Source organism: Mustelus asterias, unplaced genomic scaffold (genome assembly GCF_964213995.1).
Source record: "Mustelus asterias unplaced genomic scaffold, sMusAst1.hap1.1 HAP1_SCAFFOLD_2152, whole genome shotgun sequence".
NCBI lineage: Eukaryota > Metazoa > Chordata > Chondrichthyes > Carcharhiniformes > Triakidae > Mustelus > Mustelus asterias.
The window spans coordinates 13,124-37,473 of NW_027592097.1; the positions used below are offsets into that span (position 1 = coordinate 13,124).

General features: G+C 44.7%; 1 protein-coding gene across 1 annotated transcript; it reads left to right on the forward strand.

Moving 5' to 3' along the window:
• Nucleotides 1-209: 209 nt before the first annotated feature.
• On the forward strand, nt 210-23,358 carry LOC144489406 (beta-1,4 N-acetylgalactosaminyltransferase 2-like). The gene is made up of 11 exons (XM_078207242.1): nt 210-266; nt 9,535-9,728; nt 10,472-10,612; nt 12,784-12,890; nt 12,992-13,029; nt 13,526-13,706; nt 14,691-14,777; nt 15,015-15,202; nt 16,976-17,116; nt 21,184-21,406; nt 23,141-23,358. Exons 1-11 carry the CDS (start codon nt 210-212, stop codon nt 23,356-23,358), a joined length of 1,575 nt encoding a protein of 524 aa, XP_078063368.1.
• The last annotated feature ends 992 nt before the right edge of the window (nt 23,359-24,350 follow it).

Consider the following 24,350-nt stretch of genomic DNA (forward strand, 5'->3'; position numbering starts at 1 on the left):
ACCCACGCAGGCACGGGGAGAACATGCAGACTCCACACAGACAGTGACCCAAGCTAGGAATCGAACCCGGGTCCCTCCCTGGCACTATGAGGCAGCAGTGCTAACCCACTGTGCCACCGTGCCACCCAAAGATGAAAAGTATTTATTTATTTAACCTTTACTTAACCAGTTGAGTCAATTAAGAACAAATTCTCATTTACAGTGACAACATGGACAAGAGGCTAAGGCCACAGCAGCAGAAATTACAAACAAATCAGAACGCCAAAGTATGTCCTTAGACCAATAATAAAATTACCATGACAAACACGACAAACAAACCAAAGCAACACTCTACATTGACAATACGCAATCAAGTGCAATTCACTGAGGTTTAATGAGCATTATTTCAGGTTTTGAAGTAATACTTGCTCTTAAACATCCAATTTTACTGTAAGAAATCTCACAACACCAGGCTAAAGTCCAACAGGTTTATTTGGTAACCATGAGCTTTCGGAGCGCTACTCCTTCATCAGGTGAGTGCCATGATGTGGAGATGCCAATGCCAGCATCTCCACATCATGGCTACCACCGACACCACAAACTGCCGGCTCAAAGTGGAGAGGATCTCCAAGAAGATTGCGCATATCGAGACTCACTTGATGAAGGAGCAGTGCTCCAAAAGCTCATGATACCAAATAAACCTGTTGGACTTTAACCTGGTGTTGTGAGACTTGTTACTGTGCCCACCCCAGTCCAACGCCGGCATCTCCACATCCAATTTTAATGATTATCTTCTATGTGAGATGGCACACTTTTTAATGCTACACAATGGGCACTCAATAGAATGGGAGTAATAATAATATCCACCATTTTTTGACCACTTTTTAACAATTATATGGAAACATTTAAAAGATTTAATTAGAAGGGAATACTTCTTTTTATATAGCACCTTTCACAAGCTCAGGGTATCTCAGAGCACTTTACGATTCAATATTTTGAAGTGTAGGTACCATTGTAATGTCGTAAATAGGGCAACTGGTTTAAAGTTAATTTATTAGTGTCACAAGTAGGCTGACATTAACACTGCAATGAAGTTACCATGAAAATCCCCTAGTCGCCACACTCTGACACCTGTTTGGGTAGGACTGAGAGAGAAATTAGCATGGCCAATGCACCTAACCAGCACATCTTTCAGACTGTGGGAGGAAACCGGAACATCCGGAGGAAACCCACGCAGGCACAGGGAGAACGTGCAGATTCCGCACAGACAGTGACCCAAGCCAGGGATTGAACCTGGGTCCCTGGCGCTGTGAGGCAGCAGTGCTACCCACTGAGCCACCGCGCCGCTCAAAGATTGCCAATGCAATTACAAATTCTTCCACTTCTCCACTCTATCTAAGTGTGAAACAACAACTTACCTTTTACGTGATGTGATCACTGCTCCAGCCACAAACATGAATAATTGCAGAAAATCAAGTGGGAAACTTATTCCATAGATTTATCCTCTGGGAAAAGAAAAACTGCCTAAAATCTAACCTGGCCTTACCCTTGGCACCTGGTTGTGCCCAATCTTTAAAGTAATCTATCAAATAATCTGAAAAAAATCTTTGTTTCCTTTTTCCCTAAATGCTTTGATGGGTTCCTTTACATACTAGGCACTATTGCAGGTACTATTTCTGTATAGTGTACAAATTGCTGTTGTGTTTATGGCATTGTGTTTGTCTGGATGGTGTTAAAGCATCATTGAACCATGTCACATTTTCACTGGTTCATTTTGAACCAATCATTACATCCAGAACACCAGACTGAAGAATAGCACCAGTAAACTACATGCCATTTCAATTGTATCTGGCTTGGCTAAGGACTGTGCCAAAAGATCTGTAGAGAAGTTGCCTCAATTCTAAGTTTCTATTTTGTCCTTCCTTCGTGAGTTGGTAAACTTTAAAAGATATCTTTTCTGCAGCCAGAACTCCTCTCTCGAAACAGGTTCAAGGTAAGATTGTTTGCCTTCAGTTGTGTTGGGATGTTCCTCGTAATAAAATTGATTGTAACACAACATTGAAAAATGAAATAAATTTGTGTCCAATTAAAGTGGGTATTAAGTCAACAAAAATTCCTGATTTGTTGGGCTCATTCACCATCTGCTTTGTTTTAAGACTGGACAACGTTATTCATTTAATACCTGATTTATAGATATCCTAATAGAGTTTATGGGGCCAATGGGATCACTAAGCCATGGGCCGGATTTTACCGCCCCGACCGCCATGGGAATCGGAGCGGGTGAGGGGCAGACCACAGAAAGGTCTGTTGACCTCAGGCAGGATTTTATGGTTTTGGGACGCGTGAGGTCGTAAAATCCTGCCCATGAATCCCAACTTGATCACAGTCATGGAGGAAATCTCTGAGATTTATGTGGATTTGATTTACACAGGCGTTGAAACTGCCTGTGATGCTTCCATTTTGTTTTGCTGTAATTTTTTTTTTAAGTTCGAAAGCTAAATTTCGATTAAGCTTCAGCTTTCTGGGATGCTTCTTAACTTAGACTGACTCCACTTCCAGTGCGGCAGTCCCTCGTCAGCAGTCCTTGGTGACCCTTGGTGTCCAGGATTCTGCTGAATCAACCTATAGGGACAATGAGTCTCAATGCAGGAAGTTGGAGCAGATCTGGGGCAGTGGGTGGAGGGAAATTTGGGCCGTTGGGTCTTTGGATGATTCTAGCTACAGCCTCACTTCTTTGATCAGGGTTTGGAATGGGGAAATAGTGTTGCATGTTCAGTTAGTTCATGAAGGATTGGATTTTCAGTGTTGAGAACGAGTCTCTCTGGTCACAACTTGTCCTGTTAGGTAAGCTAAAATAATAGGATAGTAGAAAAAGAATATCTTCCCAACTTCTCTTAGACGTGCTATTAATTATTAGCTCCACCAGCCTCACCCTGGCATTATTTGGCCCGGGAGCGACGTGGCAAGGGAGCATTTTTCTATTTTGCTTTACTGCGTATGCGCAATTGAAGGCTTCGATCGGAGCTGCAGGGTTTCGGGCGCGATAAGCTCCGCCCACAGGCTTCTGCAGTGCGATTCAGAATCGCTACTATTTTTTCAGGCAGGGTGCGAATGGGGGTGCCGGAGAACGGGTCTAAAAGTCGGATCTGAAACACCCAGTTGCAAGTCTGCCCAGCACTTAGAATTAAAATGGTAAAATAGGGCCCTGGGTGTCAATTTAACATGGCCAATCCACCTAACCCTCACATCTTTGGAGTGTGGGAAGAAACCGCAGCACCCGGAGGAAACCCACGCAGACACGGGAGAATGTGCAAACTCCACATAGACAGTGACCCGAGGCAGGAGTTGAACCCGGCTCCCTGGCGCTGTGAGGCAACAGTGCTAACCACTGTGCCACCGTGAAGCCCTCCTTGAGGAAGGAATTTGAATTTTGATTTGAGATCGAAAGGTGCCTGATGGGGAAAGGTTTGTTGTTGGCTTTGCAAAGCTCCTGGATGAATGGAGCCAATATGAAAATTGAATGGCGCACAACCCGAAAGAAGCTGGTGAGACTCACAAAGAAATGGGTCTGTGATGCTGTGAGTGCCATAAAGATTTCACTTGCTCTATTCAGAAGCACCATTACCAGTCAATAAAGTCCACTTCACGGTGACACAGTCGTTAGCACTGCTGCCTCACAGCACCAGGGACCCAGGTTCGATTCCTGGATTGGGTCACTGTCTGTGTGGAATTTGTACATTCTCCCCGTGTCTGCATGGGTTTCCTCCGGGTGCTCCCATAGTCTGAAAGATGTGCTGGTTAGGTGCATCAGCCATGCTAAATTCTCCTCAGTGTACCCAAACAGGTGCCAAAGTGTGGCGACTAGGGGATTTTCACAGTAACTTCATTGCAGTGTTAATGTAAGCATACTTGTGACACTAATAAAATAATCTTTAAACTTCTCCATCCTGCCATGAAGCATCCAAATGAAATTACATTAGTCTTTCTTTGACTCTATTAGTTTTCAACCACTTTAACAGAACTAATCCTTTTGTTCACCTGGGTACAAGTAAAAATGTATCGCATAAAGGCAAAATATTGCGGATGCTGGAATCTGAAACAAAAAACAGAAAATGCGGGAAAAACTCAGCAGATCTGACAGTATTTGTGCTAGCCATGATGTGGAGTTGCCGATGTTGGACTTGGTTGGACACAGTCAGAAGTCTCACAACACCAGGTTTAAGTCCAACAGGTTTATTTGGAATCACTAGCTTTCAGAGCGCTGGCTGCTCCTTCATCAGTGAATCCATTCACCTGATGAAGGAGCAGTGCTCCAAAAGCTCGTGATTCCAAATAAACCTGTTGGACTTTAATTTGGTGTTGTGAGACTTCTTACAGTATCTGTGCTGTCAGATGCTGTCAGACCTGCTGAGTTTTTCCAGCATTTTCTGTAAAAACTTCTCATGTTAGTGGACTCTATATTTTGTATTTTTTTTAAGTTACTCTCATTTATTTTCATACCAGGGTCACACAAAGAGCCAAAGGTGCAAGGAGTAGCATCAACATAATCTAATTCTAAAGTAATCCCCTTTTCATTTTCCATTTAGCCGCTGACAATCCGGGTTTCCTTTTTTGTTGGTTGCCTAGTTTTCTGCCTAATTTATGATAACCATTTAACTCCATCATTTACCATCGGCTTGGCTGAGATCATCATTTAACCAGTTTCATTCTCATTTGCTTTGAATTAATCCTGCCTGAGTATAAGCGATTGGGGGCGGCACGGTGGCACAGTGGTTAGCACTGCCGCCTCACAGCGCCAGGGACCTGGGTTCGATTCCTGGCCTCGAGTCACTGTCTGTGTGGAGTTTGCACGTTCTCCCCGTGTCTGTGGGGGTTTCCTCCCCCAGTCCAAAGAGATGTGGGTTAGGTTGATTGGCCATGCTAAATTGACCCTAGTGTCAGGGTGATTAGCAAGGTAAATGTGTGGGGTTACAGGAATAGGGATCTGGGTGGGATTGTGGTCGGTGCAGACTCGATAGGCCGAATGGCCTCCTCCTGCACTGTAGGGATCCTATGGTTTATATTAGACTTGATCTTTGATTCTCAGAGATCAGGGATAGACTTGTTCCTATATGTTTATAATAGGAACTGCAATAAGAGCAGTAAAGAAGTTACAATACAAAAGGTATACTTTCAAAATGGTGACTAAGATGTTGATTCTACAACCTGACTAACATCAAAAGCGAGATGTTGAGACTCGGATTCCCTTGTTTTCATTTGAGCAACCTTAGTTCCAATCCAAAAAAATGATCCAATAACCTAAGCTTTAGACATTTCTTATGTCCATTGGCCGGGATTCTCGGGACTCGCATGCCCAACGACCGCTGCCAGCGAGAATGGGGAATCTGGCACTCAGCCAAAACTCCATTCACTGCAGCAGGACTGGAGAATCCCAGCTGCAGGCGAGGTCAGAGAATTCCGGCCATTTTAAAGGTATCCATGTTCCTAAATTCCTTTTGTCCCCCAACAGGCTTCTCATCAATATACTTGGTCCAGTTTCTCATCCTTGATAACACACACAAAGTGCTGACCTCTGATCCTCCATAATACATAATATAAACATACAATAACAAAAATGAGAAGGTGCCTCCTGGCTTGGGATGCTCAAAAGTTTTAAGTTTGTTTATCAGTGTCACAAGTCAGCTTACATTAACCCTGCCACAAAGTTACTGTGAAAATCCTCTAGTCGCCACACTTCAGCGCCTGTTCGGGTGCACTGAGGGAGAATTTAGCATGGCCAACGCACCTAACCACAACGTCTTTCAGACTGTGGGAGGAAACCAGAGCACCCGGAGGAAATCCACGCAGACACGGGGGGAGAACATGCAGACTCCACACAGACAGTGACCCAAGCCAGGAATCGAACCCAGGTCCCTGGCGCTGAGAGGCAGCAGTGCTAACCACCGTGCTGCCCCGGACAGGAGACAGAACTGACTCAACAAGTTTTCAATCTTTAGCTAGCTGATGGTTAATGGTGCAATATTCATATCGAAAGGCTTATTGTAAAATGATAGCCTTATTTTACAATGAATGCCCGCAACGGTGCTTTTCTTCCACTGACTTAGCCTTTGTTTGTCACTCGGGAGTGAAGATTCTTTGCATTCCGCTCCAAGAATTCGGAAGGTCAATATCCTGTGGGTTGGTTCTGGCAGGACAACAGCAGAAAGATTTTTATAACTACATTGCAGCTCCAAGCCACTGAAGTCTGAGAAATACACAATAAACAACATTTTGTGAATGAGAACACAACAGGCGTGCTTAAAAGAAGATGCAACATCAGATCTGAGAGAAGGGGAAGTGTGGAGTGAGAAAGAATAGCATTAGTTACTTCAGTGGCAGAGCTAGATCAGGAAAGCGAAATCAAGCATTGCAGCAGGGATAAGTTGGTTGATTGAATTTGGAGTACTACGTACAATTCCGGTCGCATTCCAAGCCAAGAGGCACCTATTTATTCTTGTTATTTTATGTTTATAGTATGAATTTGGAGTACTGCGAACAATTCTGGTCACTTGCTATAGGAAGGATGTTATTAAACTGGAAAGGGTGCAAAAAAAGATTTACAAGGATGTTACCAGGACCGGAAGGCTTGAATTATAAGGAGAGGCTGGATAGGCTGGGACTTTTTTCCCTGGAGCATAGAAGGCTGAGGGGTGACCTTATAGAGGTCTATAAAATCATGAGGGGCATCAATAAGGTGAATAGCCATGGTCTTTTCCCCAGGGTAGGGGAGTCCAAAACTAGAGGGCATTGGCTTAAGGTGAGAGGGGAAAGGTGTAAAAGGGACCTGAGGGGCAAGTTTTTCACACAGAGGGTAGTGCGAATATGGAATGAGCTGCTAGAGGAGGTGGTAGAGGCAGGTACAATTACACCATTTAAAAGACATTTGGACAGGTACATGGATGGGAAACGTTTAGAGGGATATGGCCCAAACACAGGCAAATGGGGATAGTTCAGTTTAGGAAACCTGGTCGGCATGGACTAGTTGGGCTGAAGGGCCTGTTTCCATGCTGTATTTCTCTATGACTCCATGTGGTAAATACTCTCAGCATCAAGCTACATGCAAAGAATGCTCACGAATAATGACTGAGAAAGATGGATCTCATTCACAGTGAGATTTGTTGGATGGTATTCTACAAGAAGGCTGTGTGTGGAGACTGATGCAGCATAGGAGTTAGAGCTGGAGGCTGCAAACTCATTAACGCACAAGTTCACGGTGGCTAAGTAAAGAGACGCCAATATTCAATGGAATGCTTACCATGAATAAAATCATTATGAGGAATGCCCGTCAGTTCTATTGATCAGGTGGATGGAGTTGGGCATCCTTTATGATCTTTGCACCATGGGTCAAATCTAGCACCACGAGAACTACATGGAGCAACCACTTTCCAAACAGACCTGCTTCACTAAGTCTGAGCAGTGCTTTTGATGCCCCAGCCTTCTAGATTATGTTCTCGGGGAACTGGTATCACCTGGTTTAGCATGGAAGCTATTTCCAGTTTGGTGAAAGTGAGACACACCAGCCAGGATTCTCCCAAAAAATTCTAAATGTTGAATTTGCATACAAACTGGAGTAAATCACGCTGGTTTTTAACAGTGCGAGGTCAGAGAAGAATCTCCCACACTCTGTGCACTGCAGAGTGCGTCAGCGTGAATCATGCTGAAAATTAGAGGCGGGGCCTATTCCCACTGGAGAGGCTGGCAGCATAGCGCTGAGCGGGCCACTGCGCATACACCGATCTGTCTGCTCTGAGATCGGCATCTGCATAATGGCTCCTGTCTGCCGGCCTTCCGATCGCTGGCCAGTTTGATCACTGGCCAGCCTCACGATCCCTGCAACACTGGCCCTCCGCACCCCCCCCAAGGCCTGATCACTGGCCCACTGAACATGCCCGAGCCAGCCCCAACCCCCCTCACTCCTGGCCCGCCCTGATCTCCAGCAGGCCCCTCCCACCCTCCTCCCCCCAATCCCCCTCACTGGCAGTCCCAACCCCCATTGCCCTCCACAGTACCGACAACACCCCCCCCCCGCAAACCTGACCCCCTCCCCCCAGCAGGCTGACCCCCCTCACCCTCACCCCGATGGCGAGCCCCGATCGCTCCCTCCCTCCCCTCCCACCCCCACTGATCAACCCATCAGGCCCCGCCCCATCAGGCGCTTCCCGATGGTTGGTGGGTAGTGCAAAGTTGTCCCCTGGGCAGTGGCACTTTGCCGCTTGGGCAGTTCCAGGGGGCCCAGACTGGCACTGCCAAGGTGCCGATACCCATGGGGCACCATCCCCCTGCCGCCCTACTTCTAGGGGGTCCCACTGCCCTCCTTCACTCCAGCGGGGTTGGGCCGTCAGCTCCCCGAAGGTGGGCAGCTACTGTAGTTCCCGCTGGAGTGCAATACTCCTGGCGGGGGTGCGGAGAGAGACTTGTAGGCCCGTAGAATTCAGTCTCATGCCAGCTAATTACATTTAAAATATATTTAAATTACTGTGTGTGGGCATTCTGCAGCTCCGCACCTATTTCCGGCTCGGAGCTGATGGCGCCAGAAATCCAGCACTGGGAGACAATCTCGAGACCAGACACCCAGCGCGGATCCCGCAGATCAGACCTAAATTTCCCAGCTGCACTCAAACATTAGCGTAGCGGGATGGGAGAATCGCCCCCATCCTTTTCTGACTTGTAGGGTGGGGTTTTACAGCTTCGCTCGTCTGTCCTGAAACCGTAAAATCCCACCCAAGGTCAACATTGTCCACCCCTCACCCACTCCAATTCCTAAGGTGGGCAGGGCAGTAATATCGCAACCCCAGAAACTCTTTCGGTAATCCTAGCCTTCTGGCAATAGCAAATTGCATTTAACTACGGGCAAAATACTGTGCAGCCAATGTCCTTCTCCCTCCATAGATGCTGTCAGACCTGCTGAGATTTTCCAGCATTTTCTGCTTTTGTACCAAATTGCACTAACCACTGGGCTAAGGCATTCTATTCTCTATCAAGATCAGAGGTGCATTCAGACTTAACTTGAACTTGAACCTATGGCTATGGGTGACATGGTGGCACAGTGGTTAGCACTGCTGCCTCACAGCGCCAGGGACCCGGTTCAATTCCCAGCTTGAGTCACTATCTGTGTGGAGTCTGCATGTTCTCCCTGTGGCTGCGTGGGTTTCCTCCGGGTGCCCTGGTTTCCTCCCACAGTCTAAAAGACGTGCTGGTTAGGTGCATTGGCCATGCTAAATTCTCCCTCAGTGTACCCGAAGAGGTGCCGGAGTGTGGCAACTAGGGGTTTTTCACAGTAACTTCATTGCAGTGTTAATATAAGCCTACTTGTGACACTAATAAATAACCAGTGGTCAGCTAACCGCAGGATCCTATCTGAATCCTACTGATCAATATGGTTAGTCTCTCACACAGTATATTAACACATTGAATTATCAGATGGCCTTACATTGCACGTATTCAAGATGGCTTGATCTCAATCTGATTAAGTTGCGAATTTAATTCACATTAATCACAATCTTTTTCAGAATGCAGTACAAGACTTTCTGCCTGATCTTCATGTTAGCTGGATTGGAAGCATTTTTGATCAGTGTCATCATCAGCAGGGTCTTTATTGCATCGAGGAATTTACGCCCCATTAGGAAAATGAACAATCCTACTACTAATCTGCACTTAAAGCTCACGCCACTGGAGAAACTAACATTTCTGTCTCCATATGGAGGGAACTGGTAAGCTTTGTTAACTGTAATATTTATAGCTCCTTGTAATCCAGTTTTAGAATATTAAAATGATGGTCCTCATTTTCTTCATTGCACTGGGTGTAGGTGAGGATGGCAGATTTCCTTCGCTAAAGGACGGCAATTAAAGTGATGGTTTATATGACAATTGACGATGGTATCATGGTCATCGTTAGACTTTTTCACAGATTCCCTACAGTGCAGAAGGGAATGCCTTAGCCCAGGCAAATGCAATTTGCTGTTGCCAGAAGGCTAGGATTATCAAAAGAGCATCTACATATCAGAAAAGGATGTGTCACACTGCCATTCGGCCCATTGAGACTGCACCGACTCTCCAACAGTGTGTCTTACCCAGACCCACCCCCCTCCTATCCCTGTAACCCCATGCACTTACCCCGCTAATCCCCCTAACCTACATATCTTGGGACACAAAGAGGCAATTTAGCATGGCCAATGCACCTAACCAGCACATCTTTCAGACTGTGGGAGGAAACCAGAGCATCCAGAGGAAACCCAAACAGACACAGGGAGAATGTGCAAACTCTACACAGACAGTGACCCAAAACAGAATTGAACCCGGGTCCCTGGCGCTGTGAGGCAGCAGTCACTGTGCCAAATTGTTGTTAGGTTGTATAGTCCAAGTGCGCTTGGTGCATTTAGGAAGGACATGAATGTTCTTCGCAGGGTCTGTTGAACCGGCTAATCTCAATTTTAAATGTTTCCGAGTTTTACAGGTCATATGGTGATAATGAATGCAGCTGTAGAGCTTTGGAACCAGAAATGGTTTTGCATGATTTTGAAAAAGGTTTTATTCAGAAGGATATTTTGTCAGTCAAGAAAAGAAGAAAACTACAATACGAACAACACAAAAAAAGGTAATTTATAAATGACAACTCTTACTGCATTTACTCACCTTTCTCTGCTTTCTGCATCTCATTCCGGGAAAGAAGTTGACTTTTGGAGTGGAGGCAAAAAGATTTCCTACTACAGGATTAACAAACTTGGGTAATTGAGAAGGTCTATCGAGGAATCTGTAAAAGTCACTGCCCATTCAGTTCCTGCATACATTACATTTCAATAGGAATATCTGAACTTGAATATTAACTGGGGAAATGATCCAAGCTGTGTTGCTGTCTTAGTCATAGTCATAGAGGGTTACAGCATGGAAACAGGCGCTTCAGTGCAGGTTCAATGGGCTGAATGGCCTCATAGAATATGGATTCTATGGTTCTAGTACAAATAAATATTCATACTCTTAAGATTCTGAGTTGTGTTAAGAAGAACTTACTTTTCTGAAATATAGGCTGAGAGCAGAGATGATTTTAAAAATTTTAAAAGATGGAGGCATCACATAATATAGATTATTTTTTTCTCAGCTATACCACTTATAACCTCATCCCTCTCAGATTGTTATGAAAGGATCTTCTTCTTAGATGGTAATCAACCACATTCCATTACACGTGACCACTGAAGCACCTCCCTGTATAATTGGTAAAGTAAGCTGTTCTACTCCAAAAAGGCAGAGGGTGAAGGATAGAACTGGAGCCAATGTTGCATGCTTGTACTGCCTAACCCAAACACCCACAATTTTAGTCTGTGTCAGTGAATCCCCAGTTAATGCATACCATTTGGATACAATTAATGTACATTTAACATAAGCTGTTCGAAGAGTACGGCTGGAATTCTCCCACCTCGCCCACGACTGGGATTTTCCAGTCCCGCTGCAGTGAATGGAAATTTGGCTGTGCGCCAAATTCTCGCAGGCGGCGGGACATTGGAGAATTCCAGCCGATATTTCTGTTTTCTGCCCTGTTTGCTCTAGATTCTCCAGCGCTTTGGGAATTCAAGAGAAATTTTCTAGAGGTTTATTATTTCTCTCTGTGCTTTCTGACTTATGCTGGATTACATTTCTTTTATTCATTGATGGGACATGGGCATTATTAGCTAACCAACATTTATTGCCCATCCCTAATTGCCCGAGGGCAGTTGAGAGTCAACCATATTGCTGTGGTTCTGGAGTCACATGTAGGTCAGAGCAGGTAAGGATGGCAGCTTTCCTTCCCTAAAGGACATTAGCGAGCCAAATGGGTTTTTCTGACAATGGTTTCATAGTCATCAGTAGATTATTAATTCCAGATATTTTTTCATTGAATTCAAATTCCAACATCTGTCGTGGTGGGATTCGAACCCAGAACATTAGCTGAGTTTGTTGATTAATAGTCTAGTGATAGTACCACTAGGCCGTCGCCTCCCCTTGAATAATGAGGAGTTGGGTGCACAGTTGCAATATGTGCATTAGATGGGCTTGACAGGTGCTGTGTCTTTTCCCAGCCTTCTTTGCATATATTGTAACTTGTTTCAGTTGTGTAAAACAGTCATTTATTTGGGAATGTCTGTAAAGGATTCTTAGTTCTCACATTCCCCAAATCTATTGGCAATCTGATGTTTGCCCCTCCTGCACAATTGGCTTCCAAGGAACTGAGGACAACCTTGATCAATTTTAAAGTTTTTAAAGTGTATTTATTAGTGTCACAAGTAGGCCTACATTAACACTGCAATGAAGTTACTGTGGAAATCCCCTAGTCGCCACCTCCAGCACCTGTTCAGGTGCACCGAGGGAAAATTTAGCATGGCTAATGCACCTAACCAGCACACCTTTCGGACTGTGGGAGGAAACTGGAGCACCCGATGGAAACCCACGCAGACATGGGGAGAATGTGCAGACTCCACACAGGCAGTGACCCAAGTTGGGAATCAAACCCAGGTCCCTGGCACTGTGAGGCAGCAGTGTAAACCACTGGTCTTGGAAGCCATAGCACCATTTCTTTTATGAAGAGATTAGTGGGTGGAGTATCTCTCTGCAAATTAGAGTTATTTCTCATTCTTCACTGCATCTTTTCAGCTGCTGCAATTTTATTTATTGTGTCAGTGTGACTTCAATGGGAAAATGCAGATTTTCAGCATTTTATTAATGATTGTAGAGAAAAATAAGTAAAAGTTTGTTCAATGTTGTATTGTTCTTCATACAATGCTTGTTTCTACACAGGAGCGAATCAACCGTGAAGAAAATAATCATCGCACAACACAATTCTCCCCTAAGCTATCCTATTCAAGGTGTTGAGGTCATGCCACTATATTCTATTCTTATCCCAGGTCTGTACATATATTTCATTTTCCAGTGAATAGAATTGAAAACAGACAGCTTTATTTTTCACCACAAAGAAATTAATCTTTCAAAATGTCCCTGGCTTTAGGTTTAGGGGTACATGTCGCCCAAAGAGAGGACCATATGGTATGTACAACCTTATTGAACATCAGTCATTGACATACAGTCTACTTACCTTATCAACACAATTTAATTGGAAATGTATTTTTAACTCTATCTGTTGTACTTATATTACAGAAGTTTTCCACTGAGGCTAGGGGAGAAAAAAACCAGAGGGCATGGGTTAAGGGTGAAAAGAGAAAAGTTTAAAGGGAATATTAGGGGGGGCTTCTTCACGCAGAGAGTGGTGGGAGCGTGTAATGAGCTGCCGGATAAAGTGGTAAATGCGGGGTCACTTTTAACATTTAAGAAAAGCTTGGACGGGTTCATGGATGAGAGGGATATGGTCCAAGTGCAGGTCAGTGGGACTAGGCAAAAAATGGTTCGGCACAGACAAGAAGGGCCAAAGGGTCTGTTTCTGAGCTGTAATTTTCTATGGTTCTATGGTTCTAAGTTCACCAAAGGTTTGGTAGGATATTAAGTTATTTGTACTAACATTATATTATTTACTTTTTAGACCAAGGTCAAACTGAAAGCATCACAAGGAGTGTTCAACACAATTGTTGAAACTCCTGAAGGTGTGTTAAGTGGAACGGGCAAAAAAAAATTAACAATAATCAGCCCAAGCTTGGAAATGGTCAATGATATACTCAAACACGTTACGTATACAAGCATAAGGTATCAGATTGATGCTGTTGATCTGGGTAAGCACAACACTTCCTATGTTGCCCTTAAAATACTTCTGTCTCCAGAATTAGGTTTTGTGTACCTGGCAAATGCTACCAAGTCCTAGTACATGGGTAGTCGGAGCTGTAGTGTGTGAACTCCCCACTTTCTGAGTCAGCTCATTCCCATTATTATTTGCAGCTTCCAAGGCACCGGTTTGCCTAATTCAGGAACAAGACTAAGAAAATCGTGGCACGTGAAATTTTCATAGAATCCCCTATAATCCCTACAGTGCAGAAGGAGGTCATTCGGCCCATCAAGTCTGCGCCAACCACAATCCCACCCAGGCTCTATTCCCGTAACCCCACATATTTACCCTGATAATCCCCCTAACACTAGGGTCAATTTAGCATGGCCAATCAAACTAACCCACATATCTTTGGACTGCAGGAGGAAACCGGAGCACCCGGGGGAAACCCATGCATACATGGGGAGAATGTGCAAACACCACACAGATAGTGACCTGAGGCTGGAATTGAACCCGGGTCCCTGGCGCTGTGAGGCAGCAGTGCTAACTACTGTGCCACCACACGCCAGAGATACAGCCACGTGAAGAAAATTGACTGGACAAAGTTCAAAGGTTCCTGTGGGCCCCTTAGAAAAGCTCAAAAGATACTTCAGTCCTTTGGCAGCTTACAGCTGTGGGTAAGGCTGAACGGGTAAGAGGCAGGAAAGAAGGTATCAGACCAAAAATGAAGTAAAAGGAAAATAAATGATACTGAAATGGAGGGTAAATGACCGAGCAGCCGAGAGCCTGACCCAGTGGCTGGAGAAGGGGGCATTAAGCTGCATGAAGTGAGTGTATCAGGTTTTTCTTATTAACAATCGAGGGCATCCACTCCAGGGCAGCTGTACATCGTTCCTGCAAATAATCCTGAGATATAAATGGTGGATTTATGCATTTGTACATTTATTCTATTCAATTCATTCAACTGTTGTTCTTTGTTTCTTTTTCATAAAAGTGCACTTTCAGTTTGAAGAACATACTGCCATTTTTCCAATCATCATCAGACAACCCCCAATGCCACGGTTATTTGATCCCGGACCAGGTAAAATAAATTGGAATTGAGGTTACAAAAGGAAGATTAGTGAGAAAAGCTGAAGATTAGCTAAATTTTTAAGGCAGAATTTAAATTACCTCTGCCGGCAATAGGTACAGAGCTGGTTTGAAATGAATTTCAAATAATTTCAATCATTTTGTTAGATTTCTAACTGGCCTTCTTGAGACAAAATTTGATCAGCATGTCGAAGCAACTAATTTCAGTTTTCTTTCATCCTTTTTGCAGAGAGTGACATCAACTCCTTGGTTACCATTGTGACAAAGACATTCTTGAGATATCATAAGCTTCGGATCTTAATCAATAGCATCCGTAAATTTTATCCAAACATTACAATAATCATTGCAGATGACAGCGAAACTCCTGAAAAAATTGAAGGACCCCACATCGAACAATACATGATGCCGTTTGCAAAAGTACAGGACTTTTTTTTTGGATGTTATGATGCGCAACATGGATAATGTAAACCGAAATTAAGTTCATGTCATTCTAGTTCCATTCATAGTTTCTAGCCTATATTGAAGAACTAAGCGTAACCAAAGTCTCGCATTGCCTGGATAAATATCTTGAATATTTAATGTGTAAACGCATCACAGAAGCAAAATAAAGGAGTAAGAAAATAGACAAAGCAATTGGTCCCCTTACTTGAGGAGGGATGTAGTTGCCTTGGAGGCAGTTCAGAGAAGGTTCGCTAGATTGATTCCAGAGATGAGGAGTTTGTCATATGAAGAGAGATTGGGCAGTTTAGGCCTATACTCTCTAGAGTTCAGAAGAATGAGAGGAGATCTAAGTGAGGTTTATAAGATGCTAAAGGGGATTGACAGGGTTAGACGCAGAGAGGATATTTTCGACAGGGTTAGACGCAGAGAGGATATTTTCTCTCGTGGGGCAATCTGGAATGAGAGGTCATAGTTTCAGGATTAGAGGAAGAAGATATACAACAGAAATTAGGAGAAATTACTTCTCTCAAAGGGTGGTGAATCTGTGGAATGCACCACCTCAGAGTGTGGTGGATGTCAGGACATTTGAGGAGGAGGTAGACAGATTTTTAGTTAGAAATGTGTTGAATGGTTATGGTGAATGGACAGGAAAATGGAGTTGAGGCCACGACAAGATCAGCCATGATCGTATTGAATGGCGGAGCAGGCTCGAGGGGTTGAATTGCCTACTCCTGCTCTTACTTCTTATGTTCTTATGAAATTCAACAGGTTACAGGGGAATGAATCGTGGATATATTAAAAAAGTAATATTATAATAAAAAAGTAATGTTAAATTAAAATTATATAAAAATTACAAATTAATATTCATTCCTACATTACAGGAATGGAATTACATATACATTGCGTACTTTAAGTATTGCATTAAAGACCCAGACAATGTAAGGTTTGGGGTTACATCAGTACCTTTCCATCCTGCCTCTTAAGTGTTGAATTTAGTTGGATTTCTGATTATTCTGGGCAGGGTGGTAGACAATCTTGCCAATTCAGAACTGGTTATCGAGGGATTTTCTGAGCTTAGTACCACTCGAACTTTGTGACATGGAAGGTGTCGTTGTTTAGGTCAAGCGTCATCATTTTTGTTAAATGTTCATGACTTTGATGATAAGACTTGTCTGAAAACCTTGTTTTCGTGACCAACACTGCATCCATAGAATCATAGAATCCTACCAGTGCAGAGGAGGCCCTGTCCCAATCGTTATCAGTGCAGTGCTTTTCAGGTTATGTTTTCCACTTCTGCCTTAAATCTCAAGAACAACCAAACAGATTCTGCTTAGCTGAGTCATAAATAACTTTTAGCTGTACAAAATCCTTTGTTCTTATTCATTTTACCAAAAAATAGAGGAATGTAAAGCAGAACACACGCTTTCATACACAATTCAATTTTAAAACTAAAATGGTCAACAATATCATCTATAAAATCTCAAATAAAAGTACTTTTATAAAGTTCATTTACAGGATGTGGGCATCGCTGGCTAGGCCAGCATTTATTGCCCATCCCTAATTGTCCTTGAGAAGGTGGTGGTGAGCTGCCTTCTTGAATCGCTGCAGTCCCTGAGGTGTAGGCCCACCCACAGTGCTGTTGGCCAGGGAGTTCCAATTCTTCAGCGATTTAACAAGCACAGAATGTAAGTCAGAGAAAACACATTGCCTTTATTGATAGCTATTCATTTTTGTTATTTTTCTCCCCAGGGATGGTTTGCTGGGAGAAATCTGGCAGCTTCCCAGGTCACAACCAAATATCTCCTTTGGGTGGATGAGGACTTTCTATTCACAGAAGAAACGAAACTAGAAAAACTGGTGGATGTATTGGAAAAAACAAACTTGGATGTGGTAAGGGACCTGTCATGTCTCTGGTTTCCAGAATTCAGAATGATTACATAGAAACATAGAAGATAGGAGCAGGAGAAGGCCATATGGCCCTTCGAGCCTGCTCCGCCATTCATCACGATCATGGCTGATCATTCAACTCAATCGCCTAATACTGCTTTCTCCCCATAACCTTTGATCCCATTCACCTCAAGTGTAATATCTAGCCACCTCTTGAATGCATTACACCTAAATTCAAAATGCTGGAGCTTCATTAAGTATATTTAGAGTCATAGGGTGGAGTTTTCCGGTTGCGTTTGCCCCAAGGTCGTAAATTCCCATCTGAGGTCAATGGAACTTTACATGGTCCCCCCTCCCCGCCCGCTATGATTCCCATGGTGGGTGGGACAGGAAAATTCCACCATTAGAGTCACAGAGCAATACAGCACGGAAAGAGTCTCTTCAGCCCAGCCAGCCCATGCCAACCATGGTGCCTCCCCAGCTAGTCCCAATTGGCCCACATCTCTCTAATCCTTTCCCATCCATGTACTTATCCAAATGCTTTTTTCTTGCATCTCTCCATGTGGCTGATAGGCTGATAGACCATTACACTGCTACACCGTACATGACTGCGGTGCAACAGTTAATTTTACCCTGAGATTAAAAAATCACTTAATTAGTTCCTAGCTCTCTAGGGTGGAGAGAAAGATCAACTTAATGCAAAGTAGGTCCATTCAAAAGTCTGACAGCAGCAGGGAAGAAGCTGTTCTTGAGTCGGTTGGTACGTGACCTCAGACTTTTGAATCTTTTTCCCGACGGAAGAAGGTAGAAGAGAGAATGTCGGGGTGCGTGGGGTGCTTAATTATGCTGGTTTCTTTGCCGAGGCAGCAGAAGTGTAGACAGAGTCAATGGATGGGAGGCTGGTTTGCATGATGGATTGGGCTACATTCACGACCTTTTGTAATTCCTTGCGGTCTTGGTCAGAGCAGGAGCCACACCAAGCTGTGATACAACCAGAAAGAATGCTTTCTATAGTGCATCTCTAAAAGTTGGTGAGAGTCGTAGCTGCCATGCCAAATTTCCTTAGTCATCTGAGAAAGTGGAGGCGTTGGTGGGCTTTCTTAACTATAGTGTCGGCATGGGGGGACCAGGACAGGTTGTTGGTGATCTGGACACCTAAAAACTTGAAGCTCTCGACCCTTTCTACTTCGTCCCCATTGATGTAGACAGGGGCATGTTCTCCTTTACGCTTCCTGAAGTCGATGATAATCTCCTTCATTTTGTTGACATTGAGGGAGAGATTATTGTCACCGCACCAGTTCACCAGATTCTCTATCTCATTCCTGTACTCTGTCTCGTCATTGTTTGAGATCTGTCCCATTACAATAGTGTCATCAGCAAACTTGAAAATTGAATTAGAGGGGAATTTGGCTACACAGTTACAGTATAAGTATAGTAGGGGGCTCAGCCTTGTGGGGCACCGGTGTTGAGGATGATCATGGAGGAGGTTTTGTTGCCTATCCTTACTGATTGTGGTCTGTGAGTTAGGAAGTTCAGGATCCAGTCACAGAGGGAGGTGCCGAGGCCCAGGCCACGGAATTTGGAGATGAGTTTCGTGGGGATAATGGTGTTGAAGGCTGAGCTGTAGTCAGTAAATAGGAGTCTGATATAAGTGTCTTTGTTACCTAGGCGTTGCAGGGTTGAGTGCAGGGCCGGGGGATGGCGTCTGCTATGGGCCTGTTGCAGCGATAGGCAAACTGTAGTGGATCCAGGTAGTCTGGGAGGCTGGAATTGATTCGTGCCATGACTAGCCTCTCAAACACTTCATAATGATGGATGTCAGAGCCACCGGCCAATTGTCATTAAGGCACGCTGCTTGGTTTTTCTTAGGTACCGGGATGATGGTCGTCTTCTTAAAGCAGATAGGGACCTCAGATTTTTGTAAAGAGAGGGTGAAGATGTCTGTGAATACCCCCGCCAGCTGATCCGCGCAGGATCTGAGTGCCCGTCCTGGTACCCCATCCAGGCCAGTCACTTCCCGTGGGTTGCCCTTCAAGCTCTGACATCTGCAATGGTGACCCCAGGTACAGGTTCATCCAGGGCTTCCAGGGTGGAGGGCATGCTCTCGCTAACATCTTGCTCAAAATGGGCATAGGATGCAATGAGCTCATCAGGGAGGGGTGCGTTGGAACCGACGATTTTACACACCTTCATCTTGTAGCCTGTTATGTCTTGCAGACCTTGCCATAGTCGGCGGGGGTCGGTGTGGCTAGCCTGGGACTCTAGCTTGGTCAGGTACTGTCTTTTGGCATCTTTGATGGATCTCCTTAGATCATATCTGGCTTTCTTGTATAAGTGAGGGTCGTCTGACTTGATCATCTCAGACCTGGCCTTCGGCAAGCAGTGGATATCCCTGTTCATCCATGGTTTCCAGTTGGGGAACACACAGATTTGATTCTTTGGCACACAATCTTCTACACACTTGCTAATGAAGTCGGTTACTGTAGTGGCGTACTCGTTCAGGCTGGTCGCAGTTTTTAAATACTGACCAGTCCACTGACTCCAAGTAGGAGACTATCTGATTCCTCAGACCAACATTGCACGATTTTCTTTGATGGATTCTCCCGCTTCAGTTTTTGCTTGTAAGCCGGGGGCAGGAGCGCAGCCTTGTGGTCTGATTTGCTAAAGTGTGGGCGGGCGATGGAGCGATAGGCATGTTTGATATTTGTGTAGCAGAGGTCTAGGATGTTTGGGCCTTTGATGGAGCAGGAGACATGTTGGTGGCAACTTGGTAGAACGCTCTTGAGCTTGGCCTGATTAAAGTCCCCGGCCACGATGAACAAAGCTTTGGGATGTTTTGTCTCAAGGCTATTCGTAGTGGTGTATATTTCGTCCAGCGCGATCTTCATGTTCGCATGGGGTGGGATGTAAACTGCCTTCAGGATAACGGAGGTGAACTCCCGCGGACGGTAGTAGAGGTGGCATTTTAGCATCAGGTATTATGGATAACATAACAACGTTACAGGATCTCTTCTATTAACTGTATTGAGGTGGCTACTTTTCCAGTGTGGAGAAAACCATGGGCAGGATCCTTGTGTTCCGCCAAAGTCAACCTCTGCCGTGGGCCCCCGATGGCAGGACAGGCGAGGCAGGCAAATTGCCAATGACTTCGGTGGAACCAGAAGATCCCGCCAGTGGCCATTGGCGAGCCGCTTCAGCCGCAGGAGATTCCGGACCATTCTTCCTCCCTGATAGATACAATTGTAATGCCACATTGCTACTTGTCATTACTATTTGCACCATTAACACCTTTATTTGTCAATGTGACACCTGTTTCTACAAATTAGCACATGTATATTTAAGGAGAAGGATGAACATATGACAATCTTGTGGAGAATTTGTCAAGGCAAATTATAAGACAGAATGAGTTAACAATGATTGAAATGCTTTGATAAAGAAGAATGTTCAAAAAATCAGCCTGTTAAACAAAGGCATGCCTTTCTTTAGAGGTACAGAACTGAGGTATTATTGCTGATCACAGAATCCCTATAGTGCAGAAGGAGGCCATTCGACCCATCGGCCAACAGAGTATTGTACCCAGGTCCACTCCCCCGCCCCATCCATGTAACCCCAATCATTTACTCCACTAATTCCCCTGACCTACACATCTTGGGACACTTAAGGGGCAATTTAGCGTGGCCAACCCACCTAACCTGCACAACTTTAGACTGTGGGAGGAAACCGGAGCACCCAGAGGAAACCCACACAGACACGGGGAGAAAGGAGCACAGACAGTCACCCAAGGTCGGAATTGAACCCGGTTCCCTGGTGCTGTGAGGCAGCTGTTCTAACCGTGCCACCCATTAGTATGAATGCTTATCAAGCTTTTATAAAATTATTTTGTCTGCTATGTTAATGCAAACATTAACCTTCTTGTTTTAAATAAGAGCCACCATTAAAAATTGCAAAACATACATTATAATCACACCATAATATCTAGACTATAATTAAATGAATATCTTCAAATCAACCTCATTGCATATGTGCCATTTTCTCAAACACCAAATACCAATGAATGTTATTTTCTGTAGGTTGGCGCCTCTGTGAGTGGGAGTCGATTCCAGTTTAAGCTGTGGTATGAGAAAGGAAGCGATGATGGGGACTGCCTATTTTCCCAGTTTGGTAGTTTCCACACACTGGATGGGTTTCCACGCTGCGTGGTAACCAGCCTTGTGGTGAACTTTTTTCTGGCCAGGACACAAAAGGTATGGAGTGTTGGATTTGACCCACGATTGTCAAGGGTCGCTCATCCAGGTAATCTCACTCATGTAATTGTATGTTTGCACTAGTTCTGGTAACTAACCAGCTTTGATCAATTTTTGTCTATGGATGCGCCTAGTTATCCTTGTAAAGCATAGCTCACGAGATTCTCCGGGTGGGATTCACTGCACCCATGGCCTGTTTTGGGGTGGCAGAGTCCTCTGTGAACATCATGACTGTTTTGGGGTGGCAGAGGCAGCCTGCCATTGGCCAGTGTGGGATCTCCCAGTCCTGCCCTGGTCAATGGGTTTTCCCATTGTTCACACCCTCTGCCCCCAGGGGGCCCCTGACAGGAGTATTCAAGGGTGGGATCCGAAGAAACAACCAATTTACAGCTGCAAACCTCCTTTTTCCCCCCCGAGGGAAAGGAACTGCCTGACAAGGGCTCATCTGGTTAACCTTTCTATTATGACAAGTTCTCTCCATAGAATCCCAAGGGCAGTGGAGGTGAGTGTAATAGTGTAAGTGGGATGCCTCTAGAACATGGCTGTCATCAGCCTTGTCAAAGAGCGATGTCTTCATGCATTAGAGGAAGACTCACCCTTTGTCCCTCTGAAAGCATGGAGCACACGCGATCATTAAAACAACTGGCAGTGAGAATGAACCCAGGAAACTTCCAATCAGTGCAAGCTAACATACATTTACAAGTTGTCAAAACTGTATACAATGATTCGACACCGTATCACCAATGTTAATTCAAAATTTCTTAATTTTCCTCACTCTACCACTTGGTCTGCCTGTGTTCCCAATATCCGCAGCAGAGGTGGAGGCAGTCTGCTAGCCACCATGCCCCCTTGTCTGTGATGACTTTGGCAGGCATTGTCTGGAAGTCTAAGGCTTGGAGGTCTCTGCACTGCTTTGGGGTCTCCTGCTCAGGTGCAGGCCCGTTCTCCCAGAACTCAGAAGCAGACGGGGTCACAGGCAGAGGGGATTGGGAAAGCCTTGTATTGTTCTGGGTGGATGCCCCCTGGGTGTCACCTGACACTCCTCCTCCCTTTGGGTGCCTGAGGGCCTGCCCTGACTCTTTGAGGTGAAAGGGCACATGGAGGGAGGTTAAGGGACCCCCATCCCGTTTAGCATAGCCCCTGCAGTGGCGCACTCTGGCCAGAGTGATGGATTACAGGTCTGGGCAAGTATCTGGCAGAAACTGTGTTCTGCTGGATCTCCATGGCCTCCACCATCTTCCCCATGGAAACTTCCATGTATTCACATTCCAGAGCCACAACATCAGTGAGAATGCTTATATATTTCTCCGTCTCTCTTGCCACTCTGTTGAGGACCTCTGATAGGATGTTCCCCTGCGTCTCCAGCAGTGTCTCCATGACCACTTCCAGGATCTCAACATCTGACTCAGACTTAGCAGGGGCCTCCTCTCCAGCGTTCAATTGAGTGCCAGAGATCTTGGCTGTCACTGCCTCCTCCTGCGTGGACATCCCTCTGTAAGGTGATCCTCTGTGAACCCAAACCTAAACTAGATATATTACCCACTGAGGTGAGCATCTCCGGGCTACTGGAGGGTGCAAGTGAATGCAATGATGGCTGGACATGAGAGATGTAGATTTGGTCTTCCTCCAGTGTGCTGGGGGGCTGGGGCGTACTTCTGCCGTGGGGGGCTGCCACCCACTTTGGATGGATTATCTTTTTCTGTCCTACATTGTGGCAGAAAAAAAGTCAGAGGTTGAGATAAAGTAATGCTAATTACAAAAATTTCTTTTGAAACATTCCCAGAGTTTTTCATTGATGGCCTTGGTAGTTTGCTTGTGGGATCATGCAACGATGTTCACATAGTTCACCAGAAGAAAGAAAAACAAACACAGGAATCACTGAAGGCAGTTGAAAGGAGATATGCAACTTTTAGACATGCAAATAAGAGCCAATTCAAATCCCGCCTTGCGTTGGTTCATTTCAAAAATTGGCTTAAATGTTACACCCAGTACAAACACTGAAGGACTGGATTGTCTTTACATTTCACCACCTATTGAAGATTTCCTCCTTTGTATACAAGCGAAGTTGCTTGAAGTAATCATTTTTATTTGAAAACAGGATTGAGCGCTTGGGCAACGACCCACACAATCAAGTTTAACTTCTCATGGTGCAAGTCAAATCAGTAAAAATATTAATCTTGTTTATTCACCTATTGATCATGATTCACTGAACCAACTGCAGGTAGAAACTACACTTTTGCTTGAACTACAAAATAAATTTTATTTCAAAGGGAAATTTTGAAATAAGCAGGTTCAATGTCATCAAAACTGGCTTCTGGATATGTATGCAATAGTACACTTCAAAGGAATTAAAGAAAGTCAGGAATAAGGAAATATCATTCAGCCTGTCAAAGCTTATCTTTCTAAATGTGCATGTATACTAGAAGTGTGCTGTCATTGCAAAATGACTATTACTCAGTGCCAACATTAATCTTGTACAACATTAATCGTTTGTTAAGAATCATAGAATCCTACAGTGCAGAAGGCACATCGAGTCTATACCGACCACAATCCCACCCATGCCCTTACCCAAGCTAGTCCCCCTGACACTGAGAGACAATTTAACATGGCCAATCCACCTAACCCGCATATCTTTGCGGACTGTGGGAGGAAACCGGAGCACCTGGAGGAAACTCGCGCACATGGGGAGAATGTACAAACTCTACACAGACAGTGACCCAAGCCGGGAATCGAACCTGGGTCCCTGGCGCTGTGAGGCAGCAATGCTAACCACTTGCCACCATGCCACCTAACTGGACACCAAAGCAAGTTGAAGAGAGCCTCCTTTCTAGGAACATGTTAAAGTCACTGTTCATATACTGAGTAAAAGATGATCCTGGAGCCAGTCTTTTCCTTAATACAAGTTTATTCACAAAACTTACAACCACCCGATTCCTCCCCTTACACCGGTGTAAACCAGTTCTTACATACTTAAGAATAATTCCCTAATCTTT

What these genes read in the sequence shown, in the direction of transcription:
- LOC144489406 (XM_078207242.1), top strand. Translation starts at nt 210, where the DNA reads ATGGACAAGAGGCTAAGGCCACAGCAGCAGAAATTACAAACAAATCAG. An exon ending in TCTCCATATGGAGGGAACTG is followed by an intron (nt 9,729 to 10,471) that starts GTAAGCTTTGTT and finishes CGAGTTTTACAG; the next exon opens with GTCATATGGTGATAATGAAT. An exon ending in TACGAACAACACAAAAAAAG is followed by an intron (nt 10,613 to 12,783) that starts GTAATTTATAAA and finishes GTTTCTACACAG; the next exon opens with GAGCGAATCAACCGTGAAGA.